Source organism: Marmota marmota, unplaced genomic scaffold, assembly GCF_001458135.2.
Source record: "Marmota marmota marmota unplaced genomic scaffold, marMar, whole genome shotgun sequence".
NCBI lineage: Eukaryota > Metazoa > Chordata > Mammalia > Rodentia > Sciuridae > Marmota > Marmota marmota.
In genome coordinates, this window is record NW_026000249.1 from 24,355,616 (window position 1) to 24,381,263 (window position 25,648).

At 34.0% G+C, this 25,648-nt stretch overlaps 1 protein-coding gene across 1 annotated transcript in view; it reads left to right on the plus strand.

The window, feature by feature from the left end:
* Positions 1-25,648, plus strand: part of Cfap47 (cilia and flagella associated protein 47) — a 424,564-nt gene that overhangs the window by 176,806 nt on the left and 222,110 nt on the right. The window contains exons 32-35 of the mRNA XM_048796386.1: positions 4,650-4,747; positions 5,004-5,120; positions 12,803-12,937; positions 16,401-16,516. Of these exons, the coding sequence (XP_048652343.1) occupies positions 4,650-4,747; positions 5,004-5,120; positions 12,803-12,937; positions 16,401-16,516 (466 nt within the window). The remainder of the gene's footprint in view (positions 1-4,649; positions 4,748-5,003; positions 5,121-12,802; positions 12,938-16,400; positions 16,517-25,648) is intronic.

The following is a 25,648-nucleotide window of genomic DNA, read 5'->3' on the forward strand; positions in this document are numbered from 1 at the left end:
AGGAGGAGGAGGAGGAGGAGGAGGAGGAGGAAGGGAGCATATAGCAAGTATTGGCAAAGATTTGTAGAAATTGGAACTCTACATGCATTGCTAAATGGATTGTAAAATGGTAGAATCACTTTAGAAAATAGTTTGGTGGTTTCTCAAAATGTTAAAAAATAAATTAACCAATAAGAGAGGATGTGCATGCATTGGGGCACAGAATATATGGGAAATCTTTGTACTTTCTCAGCAGTTTTGCTATGACTCTAAAAGTTCTTTTAAAAAACAAAGTCTTCTAAAAACTAGATTAGTGATATGATCCAGCAATTTCACTCATTAGTTTGTTTACTCAAGATAATAGAAAACATATATCCACACAGAAACCTTGTATGAATGTCCATAACATCATTATTCATAATAGCCAAACATCAGAGACAACACAAATGCCCATAAACTTATAAAGGGATAAACAAACCATTTTATTTGTGTGTGTGCATATATTCTACTTTATTAATATACATAATAATAATATTATACTGCCGCAGTCTGGCTGGACACAAAATCACGAGCCACCACACAGCTTGTAGATTCAAACAGCAACTCTTTATTCCCGAACTCACACCAGCCGTATACAGACACGTTCTGGGGAAATCCACGTTCTCTGCCCAAATCCACGTTCTCTCCCAAATTCACCTTCACTGGGCTTCTGTCTCCCAAAATATACTGTCTGAATCCCGTGAGAACTCAAGGGGAACTTAGGCAGCAGGATACGCCCTATTCCCAGCAGGAATAATCTTAAACCTTAAACCTGGAACCTAAACTGGGAACGCCCTAAACCCGATGTTAAACCGGGAACACCCTAATCCGCCCTGGTCCTTGAGCAAGGTCAACTACATTCAATGTCACTGCAAAATGTCAGCAACATGGGGTACGCTGGCAAGGAAATTGTCATACCTACTTGGCTAATGGCTCCCAGCATTATACTATGTGAATATATGTATTAAATATATATGCATTCAAAAGTTCTAATATTATTTAGCCATATAAAGTAGTGAAGCTTTGATACATGCTAAAACATGGATCAAAATATGCTGAGTGAAAACACTGGAATACAAGATAGCACATATTTTATGATTCCATTTTTTTGACATGCCCAGAATAGGCAATTTCATACAGCAGATTTGTTTTTCTAGAATATGGAGACTCTAAGAATTTTTTTATGGGATTTCTTTGTGTTGATAAAAATAAGTTATATGGCATAATAAGGTAACTATATAATTTACTGTATATTTATTTCAAAATAGCTACAAGAGAGGAATTTGAATGTTCTCAACACAAATAAATGATAAATGTTTTAGATTATGGATATGCTGATTTTCCTAATTTGAGTATCAAACATTGTGTTCATGTATTGAAATTTTGCACTCTACCTGTTAAGTATATAGAATTATTTTTTGATAAGTAAAAAATGAGTTAAAATAGTCTAAACATAGTAGAAATGATCATACAACTCTGAATGTATTAAATGGCAATAAATTGAACAATTAAAAGTGGGTGAAATTTGTTATATGAATTATTTCTGTTATAAATATCTAGTATAGAGGTTGGGGTTGTTGCTCAGTGGTAGAGTGCTTTCCTAGCATGTGTGAAACACTGGCTTTGATCCTCAGCACCACATAAAATAAATAAATAAATAAAACAAAGGTATTGTGTCCATGTTCAAGTAAATTTTTTAAAAAATCTAGTTATAATAAGCTAAAAATAGAATTTACATAGAAATTATACTAAAAAGTAAGTGAGAGCATGTATTAAATGATTCAATTTTATGTTTAATCTCAAAATCTCTTAATTCTTAATACCATTTAGGATCAGCATTTTTATTACTATTTTAATGTATCTTTATATTTAAGGTAATGTCAAGTAAAAATAGACAAAAGTGTAACTTGCAAAATAAAATTTTAAAACGTGTCAATCATCATTTGAATTTTCTGGTTCCTGACAAATGGTCACTAGAGTAGATTGCTGGTTCCCTCTCAAACAAACAAAACAGAACAACCTAGTCCAACTCTTCTCAGATGGAAGAGTTCTTCTCACCTGGAGAGATTTTTGTTAAGCTATTTTTATACCTTAGTTAAATGCTGGATTGGACCTAAAATTCTGCATTTTCAGCAGGCTTCCATTTGATGCTGGTATTGCTGATTCGCCTAGCTCACATTGAGAAGCAAAACCTTAGGGGGAGTATACAAGAAAGAATATTTTGTATCAAAAGAACAATCATGAAAGCAAAGAGAATCTTTGACATTCCTAAGGCTATGGTAACTGTAGTGAGGGCTTGGCAGCAGCCTTGGATATAAAAGACAAGATACACGCATGGGATGTGAGATTAAAGAAGAGCTTTAAAGTTTTGTTTTACTTTTTCCCAACATTGTTCTGAAATATCACTGCCATTCTATTCTTACTGAAAGCCATGTTTGAGCATCAACAGCTTATGACTACTGGTAAGTAATAATCAAAGCAGCTCCAAAGTTGTGATAGGTTGAACAAAAAATAGGTGTCACTGATTTCTGCTGAAGAGAATGGAAAACTAGAAAAAACACTGCTCCCACCCTTGTAATAACAGCAAAATCGAGACAAACAACAAATTCTAGATTTTTCTTAAAATATCCAGAAAACTGGGGCTGCAAGGCAAGAAAGTAGTCCAAAATCCGTGGAGGGACTGGATTCTTACAAGAACAGATGAGATGATAACCATGGTGTACTTATGGTAATTACAACTAGAAGAATTGAGTTAGGGTGTTTGTTTAATTGATTGAGTAAAGTGAGAGTATTAAGCTCCAAGGGGCCACACTTCAAGTATGCTACATTCTCTTGCAAGTTTCACTCCCTGAACTTCATCCACTGGTGACTCACAGAGATAACTGGAGTGAATCCGTAGATCATGTTCTCCATAGTGCAGACCTGGTATAGGGACAAGGAAGACTCCTATGTACCCTTGCCAGGGTTGGATTGCATTAAGGAATTTGGTGGGCAATGGTGGGCTTGGAAAAAAAGCGCCAGATGATGAAGACTAAACTCTTGCAATGGAGTTTTTATCCTTTTGCTAATGTCTATACAGGATGTGCATTTGCTCTCTGGTGGATACAATTTATATCCATTGCTGGCTGACTGATTACTATCAATGTAAACGGCTAGTAAATTGCCTTTTTCAGATGAAAGGATATTACTTCATCTCTTCTGAGAAAAATAAATACTGGTTATAAAAGTGAAAAATCTTTATTATTTATTGAAATCCATAGATGGTAAATTAAGAGAAACACATTTAGATTTGCTGAGAGTAGATTTTAAGTGATCCCCACCCCCATACACACATATACAATGGTAACCATGTAGTGACAGGTATATTAATTAGCTTGATTATGGGAATCTTTACAGAAGATATGCCTATATCAAAATACCACATATGCCTTAAAGATGTACAACTTTTATTTGTCAATTATGCCTCAAGGCTGGAAAAGAGGAGAAGCACATTTGGTTTATCATTATTCAGCCAACCAGCAATCTGCATTTAAAATAATTGTTTTGATGACACTATACCTGTTATCAAACATAAAGTTGTAAGATTCCATCAGAAAAAAAAAATTGGAGCATTTCAGGTGAAAAAGTTCCAAGAACTTTCTGTGAAGTAGGGAATACCTACAGTTCAAGAGAAAAACTGAAGTCTTCCCCTTGCAGATGTAAACCAATCCTAGTTTGTGAAATTAAAATATGCATCATGAATACATCCTATTTTGGATTGTTCTTCATATAAAATGGGATTCAAGGAATTTGGGGGTATTTGTGATGATCACCATTTTTTCTCTTTGATTTCTGATTGGAATTTATCCTCAAACTAAGAAGAATCTTAGCTGTTTTGGAAACTTAAAATGTTGCATTCAACCTAGCAATTATTTCTACCCCTCTTCCCAATTTAGGAAAGTTTTTCAGATACTTACTTAATATGCAGATACTTTTTGTTCCAGTCTTGGCATAGTGATCATTTCTGTAGTTGAGGATTCTTTCATTATTCCTCCATCTTATATTCTTTTTGTTTTATGTAGTTCTGGGTATAGAAACTAAGGCCTCATGCATGCTAGGCAAGTGCTCTACCACTGTAGTACATACCCAGTCCCTTGTATTATCTTTTATAGGTCAGTTCTGATTTGTTTATACCATAAATCTCCAACCTCTTCCACATGTTCTACATGTGTAAGAATTTCTACAACAAATAAAGAAATCTGACACTACAACTCTAGAGATTCAAGTAGTAGCACATCTTTTGAACCTCTTACACATGCATGTTCATGATTGTTGATTAAACATATGAACCTCAAGATACTCAACAAGATGAATAGTCTTTAAATATTGGATTTCTCTTACATTAATGCATGATAGTATGTTTTTCAAAGAGTTTCATATTGAAATGAAGGGGACAGCTTGTCTTTAAAGCCTTACAGATAGATATATTTCATGGTACTAAACTCTGTTTGAAATTTATTTTTCTTAGCAAAATAATATGCTTTTTGTTCTCTAAACAAAGGCAAAATTTTCTCTCATTATAGCTCAATTTGCTATAAGGTATCTTTTAACAAAGTAAAACTACTGTTGTTTACTCTTTTTCTTTGAAATAGATTCTGTTCCCTCTGAAAGATGGATAGTAAATTTTGACAAAGACCTTTTAGATGGCCTTGTTTTGGCAACACAGTTGGCAGCCTACTGCCCATTTTTGGTAAGTCATTTAACAGAACTTGGTGATTAAAGGCTGAAGCATAATATTCTGCAAATTTATTATTTTAAATGTCTTAGTTTTAATTCAAAAAGATGAATCTGAATGACTAGCATTGCCTTTTTGCTTATTTGTGCACTTTATTGCAATAATCTGTTACTTACAAATGTTAATATTTACATGAGTCCTTGCTGCACTACAGAAGACACTTGAAAAGCAGCAGTTTTATTCTATTAATAAGGATTGTTTCCTTTTCCAGATCAAGTCTCATTTTGTAAATATGTACACACGACCAAGACGTCCTGAACAGTATCTTCACAATTGTCTGATTATTATAAATAGTCTTTATGAAATTGGCTTTGACTTGAACATACAGGTTGGTTCCTTTATAGCACACATTCTATATATATTTTATGAGTTTCTTTTTTGTTTACTCCTTTATAATCTTCCTTTGTTCCCAAATTTTAAATATAAATTGAAAAAATTCATACTTTTCTTAAAGTTTGGTAATTGAAACATGACTCTACAAAACCCTACTAGATGTTAAAAGTTATAGTATATAATTATTTGATGTTACATATAATATAATGATTATATCTCTTCAAGTATGTGTAATAAAAAGAACTTCTAGTCTAGGTGTCTGAAACCATAAGAACAAAGCCTAGGTACATTATTAACATTACTCTTTGTCTAAAAATGAATTAAAAGGAGAGGTAATTATAGGAATATAGATGTTGAATTGTCTTGTAATTTAGTATCAGATAATGAAAGTTTTCACTTTTGGTTTGAAATAAATATCTATATAGAGGTCACAATGGCAATATACATTTTCATTATATAAATTGAATTGCAAGTAATAATTCCATTTGACCTTTCACACCAAGTTTTCAATGGCAATATTCAAAAATATATTATGTATTTACTATCTTATGACCCCTTTGTTACTTAGGGATAATGAAATGATATAATAAATGATTCCTAACTTTGAAAAATATATAAATTTATTGAGTCATCATGATGCATATCTGTTAAAAGATGTTTTGCTCATTTAATCAAATATCAATAGGAATATTTGCAAAACATGTAGTAAGAATTCAGACGAAGGAAGAGATCAATGTGAGGTAGTCTGTACACCAATGACATTGTGAAGAAGGGATGACTAAGTTGGGATCATAAAAGGTAAATTGTATTTGGATTTCAAGGGGTGAAAGAAGTTGTTTGCTCAGAGGAAATAGCATAAACAGACTGGTTGTATGGGAAAATGATGTCCATTAAGGATATTTTGTGAATAGGTTTCCATAGTTGAAGTTTGGTGTTAGAGATGTAAATATAGGTACATATGGGATATTGGATATCAGCAGAAAAAGTCAGGAGGTTACTGTGTACATTATGGGAATAAAGGCTTTTACTTTTGTAACAATGATCAGGATGGACTGAGAGGAGAAAAGCTATCCACAGGGAGCACAGATCAAGCAGAATGTAATTTCAATTAGTCCAAGAGCACAGAAATTACTTTTCTAGTCATATCTAGTCATATCATTTTGAATGGTAACTGATAATAATAAGTTGATGTAAGAGAAATCATGAGGTTGTCTAGATCTGGTGGCTAGCTACAAAAGAAGAGCAAAAAGAAAGGACAGTAATGAATTTTTCATTATATCTTCCAGAAAGATTGATGCTCAGGTCCAAATATAGTCTATATATAATTGTTCTTTATAATTTCTGGAGAAATGAGCTTTACAATTGCTTACTTTCTTTCTATGTTAAAGTAATTTGCATATTAAAGTCATTTTGCAACAGGCCTGAAAATTAAATTCTTTCCTATTGGTAGAGGTGTAAAGAGAAATTTTTGGTCAGAGAGTTCTTTTTAATAGTGCAGTTTTAAAGACAACATCTTAAAAAAGACCTTGGTTTGGAAGAATGAAATGTTTACAGTTTCCATCAATTCAAAAAATTATTGAATCTCCTTCATGAATGATACAGGATAGACCCTACAGAGGTACATATATAGTTAAACTCTACCTACATCTTCAAAGATGTGTTAGTCAGCTTTGTGTTGCCATGACCAAAATCCCTAACCAGAATGATTTATAGGAGGTTTAAAAGTTTATTTTGGCATTATGGTTTTAGAGGTTTAGACCATAGTTGGCTAACACCATGGCTCTGGGCCTGAGATGAGGCAGAACAGCATGGCAGAAGGGTGTAGTAGAGAAAAACTGCTCAGTTCAGGTAGCCAGGAAGCAGAGAGAGCTAACAAGAAGGGCATTACATTTTGAGGAAAAAATGTAAACCCCAAAGGCATGCATGCCCCCAGTGACCTACTTACTCCAGCCATACTCAACCTGCCAACAGTTATCACCCAGTACTAAAGTCCTTTCAAAATATTGATATATCAAATGGATTAATCTGCTGATTAGGTTATAACTCTCATAATCCTATCATTAGCTTTGGGGAGACATTTCATACATAAAACATAATGAAAGATTTTTCACACTAATAATAGGCAAATGAGAAAAGACTGATGCAAAGAAGACAGTTAATGGGGTAATAAAGAAACAATGTACTATGAGACTCAGAGGCAGGAAATCATTATAATAAAGAAACCAGGAAAAGTTACATGGGACCCAGTGTTTAAGCTGGCTCTTGAGACTTTGGTGGCAGTTCGCAAGAAACTTCAAATATCTTTGTTTAGAAATATAATCCGGACCGACAGAACAGGCCCAGTGGCCTGCCGGCGTGGTAGACACATCACCCCAATTGGAGGAGGGGCAGAGCAGAGCCGCTGCCCGCCGCCCGCGCCTGCAAGTTAGGCAGACCTGCAACCTGGAGAACAGGCCCAGCGGCCCGCCAGCGTGGTAGACATATCACCCCTATTGGAGGAGGGGCTCAGCCGTTGCCCGCAAGGTAGGCAGACCACGCGAACTGGAGAAGGGGCCCAGCGAACCGCCGGCGTGATAGACAGATCACCCCAATTGGAGGAGGAGCACAGCTGCTGCCCGCCCCTGCAAGGGAGACTTTGCAACTATACAAGAGCAATATAAATATATAGGGGGAAAATTCAAGAACACAACAGTTTCACCAAGCAGAAAGAAACGCGAGCAGTATGAAAAGACAAGGAACGAAAAGACCACAAGCAATGCAGGTCAATTCAACCTTAGAAGAGGTAATAGCTGCAGCAGATGGAATGTCAGATAAAGAATTCAGGATTTACATGCTTCAGATGATCTGGAGTCTCAAGGAAGACANAGGATAGGAAAGGCAGCAGAATACAACAGACACTAGTATGGCAATATGTAAATCAGTGGATGTGTAACTGATGTGATTCTGCAATCTGTATACGGGGTAAAAATGGGATTTCATAACCCACTTGAATAAAAATGTGAAATATGATATATCAAGAACTATGTAATGTTTTGAACAACCAACAATAAAAATTAAAAAAATAAAATAAAATATTATATTAACAAATAAAGAAATATAATCCATCAAACATTATGATTCACTCCTTTTCTTTATGATTTCCTCAGATATGTTGAGTCAAGCTGTCTATATTATTATATAGAGAAAATACTTAAAAATAAATATCTGCGAGATAAAATGTGGAGGCATTTCAAGATTTGATTAATGAGGAAATTGACAATTAACATAGAAGATAATAACCAAGGCTTTATTAGCCAGTTGTGATGCCAAAGTTACCAACCAGGTCAATTGGCAGATTTAGAAATGTCATCCTTAATTTAACTCATCAGTAGTAAATTAATGCAGATGTTTATACTGGTCCACATTCGATTCCTGTGACATTTAGCACTGGACTTATTTATTAATATTTAAGTTTCATTTTCATTATGCCCTTTGTTACAACTGGAAAATCAGCTGGATAAGTTGCTGTGTATATGTTATATCCTCTTGTAGAATCCTTCTAACAGGAAGATACAGCTATTAAGTATTCTCCTTTTTAATTATATAGTTTTTACTTAAAGCAGAAATATTGTGGGAATTGTTTGATCTCAGGATAACATGTATATTTTATTCCCTCATGTAAAAGTGGACATAAGAAAATAAAGCTAATAAATAATTTATACAGGTTGTATATAATTTAATGAGTAATGATGGGAGCTAAGGGTGAATAGATAATCTATGTCCTTAAAATTTATTGTTTGCTTTTGTCTTGTTACCTAGGATACTTTAAGTCTAAAATAGCCAAATTTATGAGTATAAAAGTAGGTTTAATGAAAAATAAGGAAATGGAATAATTTGCATCAGATTTAACCAGGCAGTAAAAATTCTAGGAATTCAGGTGTTCCAATAAAGTTATGAAGGACTCTTTTTGCTCAGCCATTCTCAGCCTTGTGGCTTCCTTTAGACATGTACACTATGAAATCCAAAATTCCTGCTGAAATTTTCACATAGCACCTTCATTCATGTAGCTAGATCCGAGACTGAGTAGCACTTCTTATTGTGCTTTTCATTTTGCAAAAACTAAACCTCTTCCAATGACCTCACAGCATATTTCTAATTGCATATCATTGATAAGAATTGTGTCATGTTTGTGACTAAACCAGTGGTGGATAAAAGGAATAGAACTCCTACAAAAAGTGGGATTCTTAGTAAAGATGAAAGAAGGAATTGGCTGCTGGGAAATCAACAGTGGTATCTATAGGATTGCAGTATGTCTTTGGGCAATGTTAGTAATGGCACGTTAAATCCATCATAAAGCCAGGACCACATCACCTCTTCTAGCTACTGATGATGAAACTGAGGCCTAGGAAATCCAGTTCAGTTAGTCAAGAGCATGGCACTCTATAGAAGTAGAACTTGAATTTAGTTTACCAGATTCTACTTTTGCATTTTTTTCTATTATTACTTTGTTTGCTTATTTGTATTAGTCAACTTTCCATTACTACAATGCCTGAAATAATTAAATTGTAAAGATAGAAGAGTTATTTTGCCTCATGTTTTTGGAAGTTCTAGTCTAAAATCAAGAGACCCCATTGTTTTGGGCTTCTGATAAGGGTAGCACATCACAGCAGTAGTATGGGAAGGAACAAAGTGTTTATCTCATGGTTTAGAAATGAAAGAGAAAAAGGAAGAGACAGTGTCCCACTATCCCCTCCAAGGGTACACCCCCATTGACCTAAGACCTCTCACTTATCCTCATCCATTAAAGTTCCACTACTTTCCAGTAATGCCACGCTGGGCACCAAGACTTTAACACATGGAATTTTGAAGGGATATTCAACATCAAAACGATAGCAGTTTACTTCCCTGTTCTTTTGTTAATGCAATAGAAAAATGCTATCTTCATGGGGAAAAAGGACTAATACAATTGATGTTCTAGAAGGTTGGATCTATATAGGAAAAGTTATTATTATATTTTTAAAAGGAATTTCACATGAAAATATTTTTTCAGAGAAACATAACTTGCTTTCATTCCCCTTTTTCTAATCCATTGAGGAAGGATGGAAATAGGAAAGACAGTAGAATGAATCAGACATCACTTTCTTATGTTCATATATGAATACAACATGAGTGAAAATCCACATCGTATACAACACCAAGAATTGTGTTCTAATTAGAACCAGTTATACTCCATGTATGTATAGCATCTCATGTATTTCTAAAAAGATCAAATAAAAAATTTTTAAAAGAAACATGTTTTACCATTTGCCTTTTTAAAAAGTCTAGGATTAAATTGCTTTAGGTTATTTTCAGTTAAATGTATCATAAAGATGAGAATGTTCCTTTATTTTATTTCTAAGTATAGTGGCATGTTTTTCCATTAAGAGAAACATTTTTAAATTACCAAATTACTGGATTTTTATCATATTTTCAAAGGTACATTTTTACATTATTTCTATATTTCTACTAATACAATTTTGTATCATAGATACTAAAGCAGGTTCAAAAGACTTTTATTAACCCCACATGTAAGCCCATACATAGTGTTTTTCTACTAGTTTTCCCTTTTTTTCCAACAAACAAATCTCTCCTCACCTTAGATAGCCCCTCTTGGGATCATATCTTTCATGGACTGGTTCAATACATAGGGTCCAGCCAGGACATATTCTTCACTTTGAAATTTACCTTCTTACACTTTAAAGATGCATGTGGGACTTAAACTGTATGTTCTATATTTTGTCTTTAATTTGTTCTTGAACCACTTACTTTTGTCTATTGTTTAATACTATCTTTATTGAGGGATGTGAGGTCATAGACTACTGATGAGAAACTTGGGTAACTTGGTATATTTCCAAGTTATTCTCAAATCGTACCCTCAGGCAACTTTCTATGCTGCTAAGGCAGGCAGGACAATTCCTTATTTATTTATTTATTTACTTACTTACTTACTTACTTACTTGCTTATTTTTAAATCAGTCTCCTCCCCAGGCACCTTCATTGGCAAACGTTATTCCTAATTGGCAAAACAAGAAAGAACAAATCCTTACTTCTTCCAAAGAAGACAAGAGTATATTAGGAAATATAAACTAGCAGATGACCAGAGGGGCTATCATTATTCTCTGGAAACTGCTGCCAAAGTTCAGAATCACTTGCATAATACATTAGAACCTGGCTCACACTGTTTGTACTTCCAGACTAGGCCCAGATCATTTTCAGTTATAAACTTGGTTGTGTGCCATTAAGTCATAGTAGATCTTCATGGGACTGCTGAGAGCTCCCTTTGCATTGACAATGACAGAACTGCTCATTTATTAGTGGTCTTGTATGTCTTTGGATGCCTGCCTCTCACCAATCCCAATACCTCTTTTCTGTGAAAAATCTTCCCCACTACATTCACCTTTTTCAAAGAGATCAAATGCACTACATAAACTGATAGAGTCCTTCCTACAACTGCATGATTCTACGTTTTTATCTTCAGGCTTACATTTTGGATACATTTATTGCCCCAGCTATTATTCCTTTGTAACTTTGAATTTTATCTTATATCAATTTTAACAGCCATCTCTAATTTATCTTGTTTATCAGTGAAGTTACATTTTCTGCATTATAATTGTTCGTTCTGCATAAGACACTTTCCCAATAACCATAAGCTTGATCTGCCTGAATTGTTGCTTTTTATCTCATTATTCCTTGTTCAAAAACCAAATCCTGCCAGGCATGGTGGCACATGCCTGTAATTACAGTGACTCCAGAGGCTGAGGTAGGAGGATCACATGTTTAAGGCCATCATCTGAAATTTAGCAAGGCCCTAAGCAGCTTAGTGAGCCCTGTGCCATAAAAAATAAACAGGGCTGTGGATGTAGCTCAGTAGTAAAGCATCCCTGGGTTCAATCCTCAGTACCAAACAAATCAAATCAAATCCCTCATCTTGGCATCCAGAACCTCCACAATGTGACCCGAAACTCACTCTTCTCCCACTGCTTATCCCTTCTAACCTTATGCATGATATAAATTGTTCTCCTTTCCTGAACAAACTCTGTGCTTCTTTATATCCTTGCTCCATGGTACTCTGCCATGGTGCTCTGCTTTTCTGATAGAATGTACCTTCTCCATTACCAGTCACAGCCTATTTAAAGTCCAAGAATTATTTTTTTCCAATACTGGTTACTGAACCCATGCCTGGTGAATGCTAGGCAAGTACTCTGCCACTGAGCTGCATCCCCAGCCCTTCTGTTAAAACAATTTATTTTGAGACAGAGTCTTGCTAAGTTGCCCAGGCTGGCCTTGAAATTGTGACCCTCCTATCTCAGCTTCTTGAGGAGCCAAAATTACAGGTGCCAATCATTGTTTATGCCACATTTCATGTGCCATTTACTCCTATAGACTTTTACTTGAAAATTTCTTGTCATCTTTTACTTCAGCATCTTTGTGATGTGAGGTCAGTGTTCTGATTAGAGTATATCATCTTTAACACTTAGGTAAAGCTCTTCTAAGTCAGAATACTATTTTGTTCTCTGTATCTATGTTTCAGTGTCATTGTCTATCAAAAGCATGCTAAAAATGTCTTAAATAATCCAATATTGGTATATTACACCTATTCTTTCTTTGTATTTTTTGTCTGTATATCCTCTAATTTATGTTTCTCTTCTTTGGAACTAGGCCACTGACATCTGTGATCCAAATCCAATCCTGATGCTCATGCTTTGTGTCTATATGTATGAAAGGCTCCCTACATATCTCCCCAAGAAGGTGGTGCCATTTCATTGTACTCTCTATGACACTGTAATAAGACAGGTAAGGATATCTGTGGGGCCACAAGACATATGGCATTAAACACTTAAGTAAGGTTTTGGATGTTTCTTTCCCAAAACAAAATTTATTACAGTTAACTATTATTTCCCATTTTCTAAATCTGTTTATATTTCTTTATATCATCTTCATATTTCTTTATAGCACTTAATCACTTTCATTTATCAAATATTATTAATATTGGGTTATGGATGTTTTCAGTGGTTAAGTGAATGCTTAGCATGCACCAGGCCATTTTTTTGATCCCCAGCACCATAAAAAGAGAAAGTTAATACTAACACTAGCTAATACATAAGCATGAACATTAATTATGATGTTTGTATACTAAGTTTTTTTGTTACTGTGCCCAAAATACCTTATAACAACTTAGAGAAGAAAAAGGTTATTTGGGTTTATGGTTTCAGAGGTTCAGTCCATGGTCGGTCAACTCTTGTTCAGGACCTGAAGTGAGAGAGAACCTCATGGTGGAAGGGCATGATGGAGGAAAGCTGCTCAGCTCATGGCACCAGGAAACAAAGAGAAAGGAAGGAGCCATGGATTGATATAGTCCAAGCAATGCATCCTGTGAGCTACTTCCTTTAGCCATACCACACTTGTCTACAGTTACCACCCAGTTGTCCCTCTCTGGTGATTACTGCATTGCCTAACACATGAGCTTTTCAGGGGACACCTCGTATCCAAACAATAACAATGTTAAAAATTGAAAACATATTTAAATGAAAACATGATTTATTTCCTCATTTATCTCTTTACTAGAAGTAATCTTCAGACCTTAAGATTATGCATTAAATATAAAGAGGTAGCTTTTGCTTTTCACACATATCAGGTAAGTTTTTCAAGAAACAAAACAAAAATTAAATATAAATGCAATGTAAAACTTAAATTACAACATGCTTTGCTTTTGTCTTTAATTTAAGAAAATCAGTGACTTGGAAATCATTGAGACTCTTTGATGTATTTTGCTCTTATGAATCAACCCCATAAATGGTAGTGCCTAAGTCAGAGAACATCATTATTATCAACCCTATCAACCCTCCCAAATATAGACAAAACTTATCAAATGGCTTCTCAAATTGAAAAAAAAAATATCTCTATGCCTATGTGTCAGTAAGAGAAACATAAATGATGGAACTAGTAAAAAAAATATAGTGGTCATTGAAAAAAAGCAACAAAGTATAGTGATTTTCTGAGAATTTTCAAAAGCAATTGAACTTTTCTTCTTTTTTTTTGAATAAATTTCACACTGAGATCACTGGAACAGTCTTACATCAGATGAATCTAATACCTTTGTTTCATATATCTAATATGACAAAAGGAGAATAAGTGGCTTCCTTAAGATCTAAGCAATGGCTATGAAAGTTCCAAGACTGTAAGCCAGTAATAGTCCATAAAGAATCCGCTATTATTTTCATCATTTTCCAAAAAGAAAATGGAAATGAGCTCTCTGAGACTTCAAAATCACTTGTTCCATTAATGAATACTTGAAATAGAGACATATATACATGCATATAGTGTGCATAAATATGTACATACATAAAAAATACTACACTAGAATGGTCTTTCCCTCATTAGAAATAATATCTTTAATTGTTAAGTAACATGAAATCCCAATATTCTTGGAGGCAGAGGGAAGGGACGAATTCTCGAGCATCAACACTCTTGTTCTAGTAGTTACCAAAATTCTCATTGAATGGGAAATTATGTAATTTAATCTTTCACCAAATCTCTACCATATTCCTTATGATCCACTATAACTACACATACTGTTACTTTTCTGTTTTTCAAATATCTGAGACCACAGCTCCTGGGGACTACTTATGTTTTAGTCACCTTTGCCTCACTCTAATTTTCACGGTCATCACTTTAACCAAGGCTTCTCCCTCTTTTGGTCAGTAATTTTCATGATATCCTGGCATCTTGGTAAAAAAATATTCATGACAATAGTTAAAACAATAAGGCAGAATTTATTTAGTACTGTCGCAATAGGTATAGGGACTGCAATGCAATTTTGCAGTAGGAGAGAGAGAGAGATTGAACTCAACTCTGAATATAAGAAGATTAAGTAAGAATTTATGGCCAAGAAAGGAATGGAGAGTTATTAAGAGGAAACATTAGGGTCAAAGAAAAATTCTGGGTAATCCAACCTAACAAAATTCTTGCTGCAGGAAGGCCAGGATGATCAGAAGACACCTACTTGGGACATGGTGGAGGATGAAGAATTTGGTCCAGTATGAAGGATGATTAGATATTAAAGGAAGAGGATTCTGACTAAACTAACTTAGCAAGATTCTGCTAGAATCGAACTATCATCAGGCTTGGTGGCACATGTATATAATCCCAGCAATAAATGAGATTAAGGAAAGAGGATCATAAGTTCGAAGTCATCCTCAGCAACTTAATGAGACCCTGACTCAAAATAAAAAATAAAAAGGTCTGGGGATGTAGCTCAATGGGAGTGTGCCCCTTTTCAGCCCCCAGTGACAGATAGATAGATGGATAGATAGATAGATAGATAGATAATAGGACTCTTAAGGACATGCCCAAAGATAGAACCTAGTGAAACAGCTCAAAGGAGCCTGGCTAGAATTTCATCAAGGACTAAAAAATCTTTGTCAATTTATTTTCTTTCCGTTTTTATAATACTTTTAGTTGTATATGGCAGTACCTTTATTTTATTTATTTATATTTATGTGGTGCTGAGGATCTAACCCAGTGCTTCATACATGCTAGGCAAGTGCTCTACCACTGAACTACAACCCCAAACCCTTTGTCAATTCTCAATATATTTGTTTCTTTGTTCATTTATTTTTTGAATCCCCAATATATTCTACATAAACACTTTGTGGACTGACATTATTCAAAAAATATTCTCACTAATAACAATCACTAATGATTGTCTGATACTTTGTACCTGACTGGTTTAGGAAGAGACAGCCAATGCTAACTAAACTATTGCTTCTAGACAAGACCATGATCATTTCCAGACTGAAGCTATGTTTTTAAACTTACATCCTTATAATACTTTATGAATTGAGCAGTCAGATTATCCTTTTTTAAAATTATAATAGGCAAGTTCTCTGTTTAAAATACTCCAATTATTTCCCTTTGCAATAACAGTTAAATATAGATTGTTAATTTTCGTCTTGAACTTCTTGATGATCAACTGATTTTTCCATGTGTCATTTCCTTTGTTGAAAGATCCTTACTGCCAACTTCAGATAAACTATATGGATGAATAGATGGATGGATGAATGGATTGATAGATACATATATACATAGTTACATAGAGGTGCTGTATTTAAACACAAAGTCTGCCTTACCCCAGTTAGTGTGCAATACGTATTTCCACCATTCGAATGTATAACCTTCTGGTTAAAATAAGAGATGATATAGTTGTATGGTTTTTAAATTTATTATCTTATTTATACCCTATTCTACTTCTATATAGATTGTATTGAAAAATTCAAGCATGAAAAACTTAGTGTATAATGCAACAATTGTTGGAAGAGATGCTGCTGACTTCTCTCTTGCCCAAGCAGGGAATGTTGTGACTATTTCTCCAAAGTAAGTGTTTTGTTTGTTTGTTTGTTTTAATTTATTGAGCATATCAACTCCAGTCATTTAATATTTGTTGTTATTTTAAAAATGTGACTTGGATTTTTTAATTAATATATATAAAGTAAAATAACATCACTGAGAGATAAAATATTCATGTTTTTGAGGTTCCTCACTAATTTTGTAAAAATAATTCCAACAACATAAAACAGCTGTTCTTATACATGCATTTAATTTTATTTTGCATGTGTATGAGTCATAGAGATAATATTATAAGTTGTTTATTTATGTACACAGTTCTGTTTCCTGTTGGAAGCTAGAAGTAGTATATACCAAAATTACATAATTATAGATATATAACCTTTGTAGGCTATATGACACTTACAATAATTTTGTTACAAAAACAATATGTGGTTATTATAGAAAATTTAGAAACTATGAAAGAACAGGAACAAAATTCAACCTTAAAGAAGCTCCAATGTTGCCATTCTTCTCTATCCCCATTATTTTGAGTAATTCAGTCTCTTTCACAGTTCTATGCCTGAACTTTGTCCTCATGGCAGTTCTCTGTGGTGGCCTCATCTCTGTGGTGGCTGTGTGCCTGGATCATGTATTCATGATTATCCAAAGCTGCAGTCTTGCTCCTGTGGTTTTACTGGATGGGGTCTTGGGGAGACTCTGCTACCACATCTCTGCTCTGCATTGCCTTAGTTGGGGCTCTCTATAGTGGTCCTACATCATGGAAGTTCTGTGTCTAAGTCCCAAGGCTCTCCAGGGCACCATTTGAGATGTAGGTGGAGACATGTACTTTTTGTGGTACAGGTAGCTCCTGAACTCTGTGCCTATGGAGATGATACCACATGAAGATACTTAAGATTTATGGCCTATTCCCTCCACAAGGGCAGCCACCACATACCAGATAAGACCTTGGCTCGCTGAAGAGCTATATATTGGGGCAGCAAAGTATCATGACACTGAAATGTGGAGAACAGAGCCTAGAAATATTGCTGGGCAGCAAGCACCAAGGTCCCATGGAAGTCCTTGTGTGCACCACTCCCCCTATTGTTACATCCTCTAGGACCTGGAAATCTGGGCTTATGATGGAAGAGGCAGCACTGATGGTCTCTGAAATGTTTCAGAGTCAGTTTTCCCTTTATGTTAAGAATAGCATCTGGCTTCTATAAACATGGCCGATCCATACTAATTTTCTTGTTAAACAAATTGCTCTGCCACATCTTTGTTCTCTCTTCAAATATATTTTATCCTTCCATTCAATATAGATAAGCTGATAGTTTTCTAAAATTTTGAGATCTACTTTCTTTTTACTTAAAAATTTCATCTTTAAGTTATTTCCGTCTCCTTGAATTTTACCATAAGCATTTAAGAGAAGTCACGCTTTTAACATTTTTCTTAGACCGTTCTTTAGCTAAATATCCTATTTCATTACTCCCAATTTCTATCTTCAACACTAAGATACAAGCATATTAAGCCAAGTTCTTTGCAAATTTTTTAAAGGACTCCACTGTTCAATAATGTGTTTCTTATTTTCATATAAAAACTCATCAAAATGTCCTTTTTTGGTCCATATTTCCTCCTATATTCTGTCCATATTCTCTCAGATAATCTCTAAGAAGGCTAGAGCTTTCTCTCCAGCTTTCTTCTTCTGAGCCTTTATCAGAATCACCCTATATAGTTTATGCTGAGCATGCACCTCAAAATTTTTATAGCTCCACTTTCAGTTCCAAAGCCACTTCCATATTTTTAGATATTTGTTACACAAACATCTCTACATCTTATCACCAATTTTCCATCTTAGCGCATTTGGGATGTTACGATGAAATACTGTAAATTGGGTAGATTACAACCAGAAATTTATTTCTCACAGTTCTGACGTCTGATATGTTGAAGGACAAGATGCCCTCAGATTCAGTATCTGGCAAGGACCCAAGTTCTACTTCAAACATAGTCCCTTTTTCCTTCCTGTGCCTTTATTATGGTAGAAGAAGCCACTTATATGAGGGTATTAATTTAATTCATGAGATCTCTGTTCCATGTTGTATTTACCTCCAAAAGGTTCCTCTTCCTAATATCATTACATTGGTGATTTAAGTTTTTGACATAAGAATTCAGCCCATAGAAATCTGTATATTGTTTTTCCAAGAGATGGTTTGTGAAAATATATCCTCAGCTGAACCTAAAAGTCTCCCATGAACTTTTCATGAGTGCTTTCTTTTTTCTCCTTTTTCATTATTGCATTATTTATGATGCTTCTTGAAGCTTTTAATATTTGGAAAGTATACATTAATTGAGCATGTGTACATGTATATTTACTCACACATGTAGTAATTTGTGCCTGTAGCATAGTGATCATATTGTACATATACATATATCTTCTCATTTTCACCTAATTTTAATTTTTTTCTCAAAATTTAACTTGCACATGCTTTAATATTTTAAATATGCATAAGAGTTTGAAATAAGCAAACTCCAGCCTCCTGAGATCCTGTCCCTGAGGCACTTACTTTTATTTTTTTCAGTTATGCATAATTTTAGTTTTTCAAATGGTCACCTCCATAAATGTAAGTAATTCATATATCTTTGTGACTATTTTGTTAATTCAACTTGATCTAGCTCACTTATTTCCTTATATTACTTTCTCCCAATATCATTAATTTTATCTTTTATTCGTTACTTTTCCTACAATAAAATATATTTTATTCCTATTTCTTTTTTCCCTTGGTGCTGGACATTGAACTCAGGGCTTCACACATGGTAAATATATGTTCTACCACTAAGCTACATTCATAACCTCCCTATTTCTTATACTATTAATATATACACAATATATTTTGACACCATCATTTTAACTGAAAAAATAGTAAATGCTAAAGAAGTACATAAAATCTTTGAAGTCCCTTTTCTTCTAGTATAATACTTATTTTAACTGATTGTTTTTGGACCTACTGGAGCAATGTGATTCTTGAACATTATTTCTCCTTAGATGGAAAATAAGATATTTTTCTTTAATAATTTACTCGCTTCATCCTTATGAACTCACCTTTATGAAAACTTCTAAGAAAAAGTATAGATAGGTAAATTTCCCAAGATTTTTCACTTCTGAGAATGTCCTTATATTATTCCTATGCTTGATTTATATTTTGCTCAGGATATTATCTAAGTTGTAATTATTTTTCCTTATAACTCAAAATAAATCTCCACTGCCCTGCAGCATTCATTATTTGTTATGAGAAATTCTGCTATGCATCTGTTCTTCCCTACTCTGGAAGTTTTTAGGATCTTCCATCATAACCTGGTATTATTCTAGAATGTATTAATGGGGGGTGTCTTATTATTCACTGTGCTGAATAAACAGTAAATGCTTTAATTGTGAAGTTGTTTTCATAAGCCCTGGAATATTCTCTTAAATTATTTACTTGATAACTTTCTTTCCTGAGATTTTGCAACCTTTATTTGTCTTATATTGAACCTGATAGTTGGATCCTCTATAGACCTATATTATTGCTTCAACTTTTGATCTCATTGATTTCTCCTCTTTTTATCAACAAGTCTCTTTTCCAATTTTTTCATACACACACACACACACGTACTTTGATATTCTTTGCATAGCCTTATTTTATAGTACCTGTTCTTAAATTGGTAGTACAGTATCTTCTTAAATATCTCTTACTTTTAAGTTCTTGTTATTAGCCAAATTATCTCTATGTTCTCAGAGGTCATTTGCATTTTTTAACCTTGGTCTCAGTCTTTCCTGTTGAAGGATTTATTCTAATATTTGATAAGACTTGGTTATCCATTTATATGTAATAACATGGTAATATAAAAAGTAAATTATGATTCTACATATGCTTGGGTTTGTCAATTGGTAGGCTTCATTTTAGGGTTAAAAAATATTCTGCTTTTATGCTCAATTAATTGTTTGGCATTCTATGATGGCACTAGAGAGATTGAGGTTGTCTGAACCCCATCCTGCCCATTATGCAATAATGGCTTCCTCCAACTAGATGCCTTTTTAAATTCCTTTATTATAATTTTGATGAGATTTCTTTTAGGAAAAGAGATTATGAATCTGGTTTTCAAACTTGATTGTGTTTAGAACTTCTCCCATGTCATTTAAAAATTAAATGCTGGGTTTCAGTCCTGACATTTAAAGGCTCTTGTGATTCAGCCTCATTTGGAAAATGTGGATCAGAATATTTACCCACAGTGTTGTCAGTAATAAACATAATTATGCAAGGAAAACACCCTGGCACTATAACTGGAACTTGTAGGAAGCAGCCAGTAAATTTCCCCTCTTCCCCAATTTGAAGTACTGGTTGAAAATATATCAATGTTACAAATTTTTACAATCTAGCAGAATGTCAGAAAAGCAAATATACAATGAAAGTGTGATTTGATAATTGTTTTATTTGTGATATGTGTATCGACCTAGAGGAAAAAAGGAGAACAAGGCAAATGAGTACTTAGAGGGAAACCCAAAAAGAGTTCCTAGAAGAGTTAATGCTCGATTCTGAATGTATATGGAAAACAATTATTCATTTGTCTAAATGCATTTTATTTTATAGGATTGAATATTGTTATTTGGTAGTTTTTAAAGTATATTGTTAGCTAGAATAAATTTCATAGTATTTGGTTTTTACAAATAAGACTCAGAAAATATTGTTTTCTTAAACAAAAAATGCATAGCTTTGTAATTACAAAAGATTATATAATTATCTGTACCACATTTCATCTTAGATTTTGTCTCAAATAACTTGTCTTTCTGCCAGCTATGGATTGAAATTCCCAGAGATGTAATTTATATACAAAAGATTAAAAGCTATATTATCATATAAACAAACATTTATTTCTGCATATAATTTGATGACTAGGTGTAGCTCTAACCACAGAATGACTATAAAAAAATGAAAGCACAATTTTAGAAAACTATTTTGTTTCTTTTTTTCTTTTTTTATTCTCATTGAGCCATATGCACACTGACATTGATGTGTTATATATATATATATATATATATATATATATATATATATTCTTACTCTCTCTCCAAAGTCAATTTGAAGTAGCTTGCAAGGTACATGTAATATTAAGGAGTTGTTCTTTAAAAAAATGAGGAGAGACAATTAGCAAAAAGCAAATAAACATTATGAAAATTAAGATGAAGCCTACAATTATGATACACTGACTGGGGACCTGGAACCCTTACTTGAACTTTACTACATATTTGATTCTGATATCTCTAACAAATTTGGGAAGGGATCTTGGTCATTTCGATTCTTCTATATGACTAAAAATTTTTTAAAAGGATTACACATATTCAAGAGAAGCCCAAATCTCTCTGGACCTGAAACAAGCCATTTATCTCATTAAAAGGGTACTCTATTATGAAATGTGTTTCACTGGACTTAAGTATATGTCCATCAGATCATTCATTATGTTATTTTTTTGAATATTTTTTTGGTTATTTTTGAACCCCCCCCTTTTTAAAAAATAAATTTCCATAAGGATCCAATACATTACCAGGTCCTATTAAGTTTACCAATTTTATTTTAAAATTAGCATCTTCTCTTCTTCTACACCTCTTCCACCCTAATTTAATGCTTCGACCATTTTTATGTAGACTGCCATGACAGACTCCTAAAGGGCTTCTTTGCAAGCCATTCTATATATTAGAATGGCAAATATTTTAATGTAAATTTAATTATGATACCCTTTGCTTAAAATATTCTCATAGCTTCCCATCTTCCCATCATAGATCTAGTATATCATCAGAGTCCAAGGAATACTTTTACTTTTATATGGTACTAAGTATTGGAATCCAGGGCCTCTTGAACACTAGGCAAGTACTCTACCATTGAGCTACATCCCTAGTCCTTTTAAAAAAAAATTCTGAGGCAGGGTCTCATTAAGTTCTCCAAACTGTCCTTGAATTTGTGGTCATTCAGCCTTGGCCTCTCAAGTAATTGGGAATACTTTCATTTTTATGAAATTTTATGGTTTTCATGACTTGCTCTTAGCTAAAACTTGTATCACTAATCTCCTCATTCCTTATGCTTTAGTGCTACTGGTCTTTGATTAGTTCTTCCAATATATTGTAATTCTACCTTCTTTCCTCCTCTCTTCAATATACCTAATTCAATCTCATTTTTAAAAATTTATTTATGTATTCTAATTTGCAAATGCCATGATTTTAATCTCAATTTTAAAAATTATTTCATTTTATTTATTCTAATTTGCTATATATGATAGAATGCAATTCGATTCATATTATACAAACAGAGCATAATTTTTCATATCTCTGGTTGTACACAAAGTAGAGTCACACCATTCATGTTTTCATATATGTACTTAGGGTAAAGATGTCCATCTCATTTCACCATCTTTCCTACCCCCATGCCCCCTCCCTTCCCTTCCCTCCCCTTTTCCCTATCTAAAGTTTGTCTGTTCCTCCCATGCTCCCCCTCATCCGCCTTATGAATCAGCATCCTTATATCAGAGAAGACATTCGGCATTTGTTTTTTTGGGGATTGGCTTACTTAGCATTATATTCTCCAACTCCACCCATTTACCTGTAAATGCCATGATATATATATAATCACTTTTTCTTTATCCATTCATCTACTGAAGGTTATCTAGGTTGGATCCACAATTTAGCTATTGTGAATTGTGCTGCTATAAACATTGATATGGCTGTGTCCCTGTAGTATGCTGATTTTGATTTCTTTGGGTATAAACCAAGGAGTGGGATATCTGAGTCAAATTCCCAGTTTTCCAAGGAATCTCCATACAGCTTTCCAGATTGGTTGCACCAATTTGCAGTCCCACCAGCAATGTAAGAGTGTGCCCTTTTCCCCACATCCTTGTCAACACTTATTGTTGTTTGTATTCGCTTTTTTAAAAATACTTTTAAATTTATTTTTTCTTCTAATTTGTCATATATGACAGTAGAATGCATTACATTCATAATACACATATAGAACATATTTTTTCATATCTCTGGTTGTATACAAAGTATAGTTACACCACTCGTGTCTTCACACATGTACTTAGGGTAATGATGTGCATCTCATTCCACCATCTTTTGTACTCCCATGCCCCCTCTCTTCCCCTCCCACCCCTTTGCCCTATCTGGAGATCATTTAATCCTCCCATGCTCTCCCTCCCAACCCCACTATGAATCAGCCTCCTTATATCAGAGAAAACATTCAGCATTTGGTTTCTTGGGATTGGCTAACTTCACTTAGCATTATATTTTTCCAATCCATCTATTTATCTGCAAATGCCATGATTTTATTCCATTTTATTGCTGAGTAATATTCCATTGTGTATATATACCACATTTTTTCCATTCATCTACTGGAGGGCATCTAGGTTGGTTCCACAGTTTAGCTATTGTGAATTGTGCTGCTATAAATATTGATGTGGCTGTGTCCCTGTAGTATGCTGTTTTTAAGTTCTTCAGATATAAATGAGGAATGGGCTAACTGGGTCAAATGGTGATTCCATTCACAGTTTTGCAAGGAATATCCATACTGCTTTCCAGATTGGCTGCACCAATTTGCAGTACCATCAGCAATTATGGGTGTGCCTTTTCCCCCACATCCTCGCCAACACTTATTGTTGTTTGTATTCTTAATAGCTGTCATTCTGACTGGAATGAGATGAAATCTTATAGTAGTTTTGATTTGCATTTCTCTAATTGCTAGAGATGTTGAACATTTTTCATATATTTGTTGATTGATTGTACATCATCTTCTGAGGAGTGTCTTTTCAGTTCCTTGGCCCATTTATTGATTGGATTATTTGTTTCTTTGGTGTTAAGATTTTTGAGTTCTTTAAGATTTTTGAGTTCTTTATATATCCTAGAGATTAGTGCTGTATCTGATGTGCATGTGGTAAAGATTTGCTCTCATTCTGTAGGTTCTCTATTCACTTTTGCTGAGAAGAAGCTTTTGCGTTTGAATCCATCCCATTTATTGATTCTTGACTTTAATTCTTGCTCTATAGGAGTCTTATTAAGGAAGTTGGAACCTAATCCAACATGATGGAGATTTGGGCCTACTTTTTCTTCTACTAGGTGCAGGGTCTCTGGTTTAATTCCTAGGTCTTTGATCCACTTTGAGTTGAGTTTTGTGCATGGTGACAGATAGGAGTTTAATTTCATTTTTTTGCATATGAATTTCCAGTTTTTCCAGCACCATTTGTTGAAGAGGCTATGTTTTCTCCAATATATGTTTTTGGAGCCATTGTCTAATGTAAGATGCTTATATTTATGTGAGTTTTTCTCTGTGCCTTCTATTCTGTACCATTGGTCTACCAGTCTATTTTGGTGCCAATACCATGCTGGTTTTGTTATTGTAGCTCTATAATTTAAGAAGTAGTATGGTTTAAGGTCTGTTACACTGATGCCACCCGCTTCACTCTTCTTGCAAAGGATTGCTTTAGCTACTCTGGGTGTCTCATTTTTCCAGATGAATTTCATGACTGCTTTTTCTATTTCTATGAGGAATGTTATTGGGATTTTTGTCAATCTCATTTTTCTTATCTCACCTTACATATTACTTCTTCTGACCCTACAGGCTGTATCTCACTCACCACTGCATACTGTTATACCACTTTGTGGCACATCTGTGATTCGTAACTTTCAAATTTATTTTGTGATGTGGCAATATCGTCCATGTACTCTATAATGTATCATCCAGGAAATCAGGAATAGTATGTTTGTTTTCTAACTACTAAATTCCATAAAATCTAAAACAATGCCTGAAACATTATAAATTATAATTATCAATCAAGGGAGTCAATTATTGAATGAATGGCTTTATCTAATTGTGATTTTTATAATATCTACAAAATTCCTAAATCACTCACAGGAATCCTAACATGAAATTTGAGCCTGCACATACCCAGAAAAAAATTTCAATATTAAATGTTCTTTGTTCTCAGTTAAGTTCAAGCCCATGAGTCCTTTTACATAAAAGTAAGGAGATTGGTGAGGACGCATATCTGAATAAAAGTCCCCCTTACTGCTGTTAGATGTGAGTTGTAATTTTCCCTACAAAATCAATTTTAGAACATTTCTATTGATTTTGAAACTTACTCTTTCAAAAAAAAAAAAAAAAAAAA